Genomic DNA, 10079 nt, shown 5'->3' with positions numbered 1-10079 from the left:
ATACAAAGTCTAGAGCTTACAATTTCCAAGAATATAAAGATGAAATACAAAGTCTAGAGCTTACAATTTCCAAGAATAGAAAGATGAAATATGACTTATAAAAGTATCCATTGATTAGTGGATGTTAATAAGAACATTTAAGGATATTGAGATCATCAAGTTCATTGACATGGACTACGAAATTAAGGCACATTTAGAAAAAGGATCATGAAGTGACCAAAGTGTAACTTTATAGTGATATCATAATAAATCAGCATAATAAAATCACAATTCGTGGTGAAATCATGATAAACAACATCAATAACTTGAAATTAAAATTATGCCAACCTGAAATTCATAGAAAGGATGCAAAAAGAAAAGGTAGCACAACATGTAATTGTTGAAACAAAAGGGAGTTTGTCCATTTTAGGAATTAGTACTAATCATTCATCTTGTGGTTAGGTCTCACATGGAGATAATGATTGATTAGACATGATCATAGTTTTTCTTTGCCTAGAAACCTTGTTTAATGAATTTTAACATGTGAAGACTCCATTGAGGGACCTTTATCTACTAGTATCTTCTTTACTGCTAGTGGAAGGTTCTTTTCAGTGTCGTTTTGTCTCTACTTTTAATCTCTCTCTCTCTTACACACACATGCACATGCACACACATATATGTGAACGCCTAACTATATCTGAGGACTCACTAAATTGAAGCCCCCAATTTATGAGGGTTCACTAACGTAAAGCCCCAATTAGCCACAAGAGTTCAAGTTCAAGTAGTGATTTAAAAACCACTTGTGATACATAGTTTTAGTGAGCTCACTCATATTCCTCCATGAGTACTAAACAAAGTTGAAACTAAAGATGAATACTAAAGAACCTTGAAATAATACGAGTGATCAACATTAAACATTAATTGTAGCGGCCTCGGGGATCCATGAGTACTAAACAAAGTTGAAACTAAAGATGAATACTAAACAACATTGAAATAATACGAGTGATCAACATTAAACATTAGTTGTAGCGGCCTCGGGGACACAAAGTCAGTTGACAACCAGAGAGAGAGAAAGAGAGAGAGAGAGAGACGCCAAGATATTAGGCTGAAAGACAAAAGAATTAGACCAAATCCAGAGATATAGATCTCAAAGCTAGAATTATCATAGTAACTAGTCCGATTATGACCTGCCTCGAGCTGATGTTTATAAGATCTTGACACGAGCCAGGCTATGGTCGGTGAAAAGGCTTATAGCTGGAGCAGCCATGGTATTTAGTAGAGCTTGGCTGCTTTCTGCTAGACTACTTATAAGTGATCAAGGATGTAATGTGATGTGTGGGGGGGTTTTCAACTTCACCCTCCATTAATTATATAGCAAACAAAGTGTGCTAATTATAATTAGTCCCACAAAGGGAGGACCCATGGGTCTGTGTCGACTTGATTTGCATTAACATCGTCTATGAGAGCTGCGGTAGACCAGTCTTGGAGCGTAGGGGGGGAAACAAGCATTGCAAATGCCATCTCTTTAAGTACTCTTGGGCTGTTGTAGAGAAGCTCCTCATCTAAACAGGCAGCTTCATTAGACACAGTGATTGCATTTGGGGACAGCAGCATCGCAAGCACCATCTCATTCACGTGAGGATCAAACGCTATACTGTCATGCACCTCGACGTCGGAATCATTATTGCATTGCAAACTGCAGTCATTCATGATATTGTTGGCTTGCATGGGGTTCATTTCGACTCCATTATTGAACCTTGGAAGTGCAGACACTAAGGTTGGAACCTTAGGTCGGCCTCTCTTGCAGGCGCTCATGAAGCCTGGGCCTGCAACTTGATCACCTTGCTGCAGTTTAAGCTTCCGGGAGCCCATTATTGCAGAGAGGTTAATAGCACCCTCTTTCTGAAGGAAGAGGGGTGATCCTTCAGCTCTACCTTCATGAATAGCAAGGCTGGCGCTGTTGATGGAGCAGCTGCTTGACTGCAATGCAGCTTCTTGAAAGGCTGATGCAGCAGCAGATGCAGCTCTTTGGATGTCTCTAGGCTCCAAGGTGATGGGGCAAGGAAGGCTATCAGCAAGATGAGGGAAATTCAATAAGGCAGCATCTCCCTTAAGACACAATGCAGCTACATCATAGGCCCTGGCTGCCATCTCCGGAGTTGAAAAGGAGCCCAGCCATATGCGAGACTGCTTCTTTGGCTCCCTTATCTCAGACACCCACTTGCCCCATCTCCTCTTCCTCACCCCTCTGTACACAGGATGGCTCCCCTGGATGATCCTCCCTTCTTGAGCCACAATCTTGCTCACCCTCTTCTTCCTAATAACCATCTCTTGATGATGATACATGCCTGTGTTTGCATAGCTTGTTACAGCTTGAAGTTGGGGTATTTCCCTCTTCATGGCCCTGCAACACCTCGACAATAACTGCCAATTAGCAGCTGATTAGGGTAAAGATAATGGAGGAAGACAAAATGAAGTGATTACAGAGCTTCAGTCCTGCGATCAATGGGTAGCATGAGTGGTAAAAAGCTGTGAATTCAGACCATAAAAGGAGCAAAAGAGTGAAGCTATGGGCAAGTTCTGTGTATATATAGGGCTACCAATATGGGAAAGGTTTGAGGGTTCGTGTTGAATGCAATATATATGGGATGCTTGCCTTAATACAACACGGTATGAGGGAATGGACAATGTGGTACATATATAATGGAGAGCACTTGTAAGGAAGGGGATTGTGTCTCCAATAATTATGATGGCTAGCTATGAGAGAATCAAAGAGGAAAGCTGGTGGGTAATCAAAGGTGCAAAAACAAGCTTAATTGTGGAATGATGATGGCAAAGCTAGAGGAAGGCTAGATGTGGGTACAAGCAGGGAGTGTGGTGGTGGGAAAAGGGTAGAAGGGTAATGGGTTTGCTTGCTTGCTTGCTTGCTTGCTTAGGACAGCAATATAGGCCTTTTGTATTTGTAGGAACGCGGATCCGTGCATTGCCTGGAGCGCATAAGCAGTAAATGTGAGGGAGGGTACCCTTTTGTGGGCTCCCCTTCTCACAAATCTCACATAAAGGAAACTTCTCGTTTCTATTCCCACAGCGCCAAAATCCACACACGGTTAATTTTTTTGCATGGCTGGCTGGCTGGCTGGCTGCCAAGTTAAACAACTGCCCAACCACCCATCTCAGACACACACACACACACACACCTCCTTTTGACGCGCACACACCCTCATGCATGCACCCACCATAGCCACCCTACAGACTCCTCAATGGTGCGCGCGCGCACACACCCCCCCCTTCACCGCCTCCTTGCATCAACCCTCAATCATTATGGATGCACCCACCATAGCCACCCTCAAGCCGCCCTAATGATTTAATTGTCTCTTAAACACTCCCTGTACTTTGTTTCTGCGGGACATCATGAGTTCTTCCTCTTCTTTTCTTTTCATATTCGCTACCATTTGATCCGCAAGGACTATAATTTGTGTGGGCGGGCATCTTCTACCTCATGTTGTTGCTTGGATGGCCAACAGATGGGGGCCAATTTGCTAGTAACTTGCTTGGAGTATTAATGAGTTATGTGACCTATGGTTACTATAACAACGCCTCTCCAATAAAAATAATGAGAATGAGTTTATATGAGTAATTTAACTCTAGCAAAGTCACTCCTTCCCATAGTAGCCCTAGCTTGAATTTTGGAGATCATTTTACCCATTTTTTGATGTTTTTTAAAGGCAACTTCTTCAAATGCACGTGAAAAAATACATTGAAAATATTGTTTTGTATTTTTTTCTAAATCTGATTTTTTGATGAGCAAAGCAGCCCATCAAAAAATCAATCCTCCCCACCCCTACACCCACTCCATTTCATCAATGTCGTTGTCATGATCATCGCCATCATGCAATATTATGATGCTTTCTTGCCACAACGACCCTCCTTTATTGCTTACATGTGATCCCGTGTGCATGTATGCGCACACACACAAATATCTTAGAGGCGCAAACAAGAGGGGGAGGGACTTATGCAAAGCATATATAAGAAGTGGGTGCTCACTGCATTTTTTGAGCTTGGATAAACATCAATTGTACACTCAATGAGTCATACAAAAACCCATTTGTATCTCTATTGTGTAAAAACCAACACTAATCTATAAGTATTCCCATATCAAAGGACTGAAAATTCCCTAAAAGAATGTGTATACATGGTTATTTCTTAAGGGTTTATGCACACATATGGGCTCAAGGGGGGTTAGGGGGGTTGGGTTTGAGCTTAAATTGTATATATGTAACATAGCACCTTAGTGCATGAGGGGTTTTTTTTTTAAATTTGGGTACTTAAATGCCATGCTAGAGTGGATTAAATAAATAGTTATTCAATGTGATTTATTTATGTAAAATTTACAAATACAAACATGTATACATACAAAAGGGAGTGTTAAAAAATGTAAAAAGTTAAAAAGGGGTATTTAAAGGATTCAAGCATAAATAATGTCCAACTATTAAATTTTTAAAATCACTTGCACATTTACAAGATGGAGGTTATCCACCCATGAGTAAATATGGGCTTTGGAAACACACTGATTATAAGTCAGATTCATTATGCCATAATTCTTTAAGTACATGTAAAACTATATCATGTAACCTTCTATGTCAACAACTATAATTATGAACTGAAAAGATATTAGTAGAAAATCAAATAAACATAACCATCTATCACCCATTTAATGCTAGATTATGAATGCTTAGAGGCTTATCCAAAACATGAAGATGTACAAAACTTCCCTTCACTTCATTAATGTATTAATAAAAATACAAAACTCTTTATGAAAGCGAGATGGGAATGCATTTAAGCTAGGTAACATTCGCATGGCTTGTACGTATCGAAACGCCCCCCAACACCACACCCCCTTTCCCCTGCACCCTCTCTGCCCCACCCTCTTTAACTCATGGTTGATCACCCTCTCGTATTGGAGCGCACGTAAAAGAACCCTAAGAGAAGTGCTCATTTAACCTGTATGCTAGAAGGAGGGTCTAGTCAAAGGGTTGAAGTGTAGGTCCTTCAACATTTAACATGCGATAGTGTAGGTCCTTCAACCTTCAACATACCACTAGAGGGATTATTCAAGTCTAAGAGAAGCACTCATTAACATGGTCCCTAAAGGGAGGATTCAAATGTAGGGGGTTAACATCATGCCATTCTCACTTAAAAAGTAGTTGATCAAGGGAGCCAAAGGTTGACTATAGATAACATAGGGTGCATTCTGCTTGTGTATGTGGGATGGCATCCATGCAGTATAATGTTGTAGCCAATGCATAATAGTATGCCTCTAGCACTTTTCTCACAAATGAGAAATGTGGGGTGCAAGCTAAACCCAACTTTGACACAATTTTAATACCATGTTGAATGCTGTGAGACCAACCAAAAAATCTAGAGACGGGACCAAATTTCAATCCTCAAGGGAATCCTCAAGGGAGCCCAAGAATAGCATGCTTTTGTTAAAAGTGGGTGCCCTAGAGGTGCCCTAGGGTATGAAAGAATGACAATGTCTAGCTCCCATTGTACTATGATGCTTCTTGTTCATGTGAGATGAGTCCCTAGCCAATAAGACAACCTAAAGGTGACACCACTGTCTAGCTCCCATTGTATCATGATGCTTCTTGTTCATGTGAGATGAGTCGCTAGACCATAATAAGAAAACCTAAAGGTGACCTCTCTCTCTCTCTCTCTCTCTCTCTCTCTCTCTCTCTCTCTCTCTCTCTCTCAAACACTCCCAAACACACATGCACATGCACATAAACATACACTCACACATGTACGTGCGTGCATGCATACACACACACACACACACACACACACACATGCATGCATGTGACTCTCTTACCTTTAAGTCACCTCTCGTCCATTAAACTTCCTATTTTGGCATGCTCTTACATGTTATGTTGCTCCACAACTACGCCTGCCTCCCAATTTGATTCTTGTCTTTAGTTGGGTAGTAAGCATCCAATTCCATATGCTATCATCTCAGCACAATTCCTTAGTTTGAATTATGCCACCTTGGGCTTCATAAAGATATGCACCCTAAGAACTCATCTACATAGGATGCAAAAACATATTCTCTCTCCATAAAAGTATTTCATATTTTCTCGTCTATGTTATTATGATCACTCAATCATTGTTTGTCTCCTCAAGCTTTACCTAACATAGGAGCTTTATCTAATGTAGAAGTTGTGAGGTGGGGGGGGGGGGGGAGAGTCAATTATAAAGCATATTACTATTTAGATGTTGTCTTTACAATATCTTTTCATGAGTTGGGTCATGCGGTGGCATCTACAAGGAATGTGGGTGAAGTTTAGGTCATCAATGAGGAAATGTGGGTGAAGTTTAGGTCATCGATGAGGATGGGTTTGTTGAGCTCAGAAACAGAGGTATTTAGGAGTTCTTGAGGTGTAAAATCCCCATCTACACTAAGGAATGTGGGTGAAATCTAGTTAATCTACCACCATAACAAATTAATACCCAAAAAAAAATTGGCCCCCATATTCCAAAACATGGAGCTATTTAGGAGGCTTGGTCAATGGTCGTGGGTACTTTTCACAAGGATAAATCCAGCTGTGCTGTAGGCTTTGTTTTCTCTCTCATCTCTCATCTCTCTCTCTCTCTCTCTCTCTCTCTCTCAAACGTGGGTTCTTACGTATTTGCAGTGTTTGGTTATTGACTTTCTACGTATTTTCAAGCTAAGTACTTCCCTTTGCAGCTGGCGGCTTCCTGTATCATGGACCATCATACCTGTTCATAATTTAACAATTAAGGCCCTGCGAGGCTGGAGACAGCTTAGATCTGCGAACACGCGTCTAAGAGTTTTTTTTTTTCCCCCTAAAAATAAAAAGTTCGCAAAAAAGTTCTCCTCACGTAGCTAATTCAAACACACAGATTGCAATCTAATCATACGTTACTATTCATACGACCAGTCTACGGGTCTGCCCTTTATTATTAAGAAGAATTATCTTGGCGCAATTTTATATAAAGCTATGTCCCCGTTTTTTTAATAAATTGGAGCAATTTTATAATAAAGCGTGTCGCCATTTTTATCACTGGTTATCCTTTGGGCTGCCAGCGGATGATCAGCTTGGCACTGTGCAAACGCGGTCCATGATGGTGTACACGCCTTTAAGAGAGAAGCTTTGGGCCTCTCGAGGTCGCAAAAGGAATTCTCTTCTTACGAAAGAAACAGTAGTACCACCCCACCACCCCTCTGCTACTGCACACTACCCCAAAAAAAAAAATTAAAGGCACAAAAAAGAACTAAAAAGGAAAAATAAAAACACACCCCCCCCCTTATATTGCACCCCACGTCAACCAACCTTTCACATATCCATGCAAAAAGAAAAGAGATTTTGGCTATAAATTGTGCCCCCTTTTCTTCTTCTTTTTGCTTTTCCTTGCTTGGCCTCCACTGCTCCCCCTCCCCCCCCTCTGTATTCTTCCTTGCACCTAACTAACCCTAACCATCATCTCACCCAACTTGCTCATCTAACCGCAACATCCCAAAATCCCCCTTTTCAAGTACCTTCAAAAATTCTCCCTAGAGCCTTTCCCATCCTACTCCTTAGCCTTTTCAGTGCCCCCTCTCCCCCCCCCCCCCCTTCATTGAGATGCCCACTTCCTAACTATGTATGCCTATTACAAAGGAGCATATATATGAGATAGAATTGCATTCAAACCTTCCAAGACTAGTTCTCTTTAGGCCCTCTCCCCTATCCCCATCATGCCTCTATCATCACTTGAAATTCACATCAAGAAGAAAGTGTCACTCAAATGAACTTTTCCAAGTGCCATACGTTAAAGAAAAGGAATCGAATACCTCTTTGTCTCAATGTGTGCAAAAGCATAACCACTTGAACCTAAACTCATTACACTTCAAAGAACAAGTTGCTAGCACCACCATAAGATCATGCCTTGATCAATATAGAATCCACATTGAAATTTTCAAAATGACATCGTACCGATAATATCGCAATGCACGAAAAGCCATTCAAGTGGTTACTTATGAATCCATCTTCAAGCTTATGGTGGGAAGACAACGATGGAAATATTCATGAACATGATAATTAAGTTCTAATGCTCATGTTAAAGTAAAAGTTTATTCTAGTACTTATGTTTGAAATGGTTATAAAAATATCCTTACATATCATTACTTGCTTCTTGATTGACTATCTTTCATGTATACTTTTTCACAAATAGCCAATTAAACAAGGATAATGTTCATGTATTACAAGTTGCAAGACATGTTGTACAATTATAGAGAAAGAAAAAAGAGAATTCTAGCAACTATAGAGTAAAGACAATACAAATTCTAGTTTTACAATAAATTCTAGATTCACCAATTTAAAGTCTATCATGAGATATTATTGAAGCCATCAATAGTCATATGAATGATTAATCATCCATAGTAGTATGAATGATTAATATTTATACACAAAGGAATTTAAACTTAACACTTATCAAATTTATACGGGTGTGTCCATGGCTTACTTTATTTGATAAACTTTTATGTGCTTCTATATTATTTCATCAACACTAGAATGTAAACTCACTTTCCTTCAAGTGCCAGTCATGATCCTTCCAATTTTGTTAAGATATCTCCAGTACATCTTTCTCTCAATCAATGTTAGGCCTCACCATTCCATAGCAACTAATACCTTGTGTAATCTTATCAATGTATGGAATCAAGTGACAAACAATTATCTTGTCATTCCTTACACCTATATCTTTACAACTAGTATACTTATTGTTGTGACCTCTCTTACAAGAGAATATCATGCGCGCATGCTCACTACTTTTGAAACATACAAAAAGGTTCAACTCCTCATACAAAAAGGTTCAACTCCTCATATTCATTCATGAACAAATGATCATAAAACATTTTTGTATCAAGATACTAGTATTAACCATGGTGATATCGTGGAGAAAATTAGCTTCTTTGGGCCTTATGGAAGCCAACCTTCAGTGTTCAATATGGCATGTGGGCTCATATTTTAGGTTTTACCAAGCCTAAAAATATAGGGGAAAGACTAGGATCAAAATTAATATATAAAACATTTTTTTGGTACTTCCTATTGAGTTACTTCTATCGTCTTAGTCACAAAGCTAATTAGTAATGTCACCAATTGCTCACGGGATTTTCTTACGAGGCAACAATCACCATATAAAACATGTTGGCATTTTAGATGGCAATCCTTGCAACCATGTCAAGAATCATGAGCTTACCAATCATGTGAAATCCATTGGTAACCCTTGCACCGATTTTAAAAATATGGTTCAAGAGGTTAGTAATCCCACTTCTCGAGAGTCTAAAAGTAATTTATAAATGTTCTTCTTACCTACTTATCATCTACATTTTTTCTCACTAGAGAGTTGATGGTTTTTAAACTTGAAAGATGATGCTTCCATTCTTATTGCAAATTTTTGTAACACATACATGTACTACCTTATACAAACATTATATCTCAAATGAGAATAAATTAGCAAAAATATTTAAAAATCCATTCAAGTGAAGGCCTAAACTATTTTACTAGTAAACTAATCTTGCATAAGCCTTTGGTAAATTTGTCTAATCTAAAATTTCTTAATTAATTTTAAATCAAACACAATTGTGATGATGACAAATACTCCGCATGAACTAAAACTAGCATGACGAGTAATCTAGGCACTCAAAATCATTTACAAATAACATTAATAACATGTACATTCATAAAAAAAATGCAACATGTCTGGAAACTAACCATCGCCCAAGAGATGAATCTATTAATTAGCATGAAAATAAATAAATAAATTCAATTTCAAAAGAAAGAGCTAGTACGTAAGGAAATAAGGTGCATAAAGAATCACATAAGCTTATAGCTAACTAGGTATAATACCATGAACACATATTTAATGGTTTAAATTATTCTACTCCTCATTTTCATTCATCTGAACAAATGTGATAATCTAACATTTCCTTTGATAACCATTAAGTAAAGTGGGTTTGTACTTTGGCATGTTAAGTGCTACAATTACAAAATCAAATAACTAAAACATTTTTATTTCTTATAGTGTTTACTAACTAATGA

At 38.8% G+C, this 10079-nt stretch overlaps 1 protein-coding gene across 1 annotated transcript; it reads right to left on the bottom strand.

Moving 5' to 3' along the window:
* Window positions 1-1072: 1072 nt before the first annotated feature.
* LOC147613153 (uncharacterized) lies at window positions 1073-2945 on the bottom strand. Its single transcript, XM_086782050.1, has one exon. It carries the CDS (start codon window positions 2377-2379, stop codon window positions 1378-1380), a length of 1002 nt encoding a protein of 333 aa, XP_086638176.1. The 5' UTR covers window positions 2380-2945; the 3' UTR covers window positions 1073-1377.
* Between the last annotated feature and the right edge of the window lie 7134 nt (window positions 2946-10079).

This window comes from Cibotium barometz, chromosome 44, assembly GCF_041138505.1.
Source record: "Cibotium barometz isolate CiBa-2024 chromosome 44, ASM4113850v1, whole genome shotgun sequence".
NCBI lineage: Eukaryota > Viridiplantae > Streptophyta > Polypodiopsida > Cyatheales > Cibotiaceae > Cibotium > Cibotium barometz.
The sequence above is the reverse complement of the archived record's forward strand: the minus strand, read 5'-3'. Positions and strand labels throughout refer to the sequence as shown.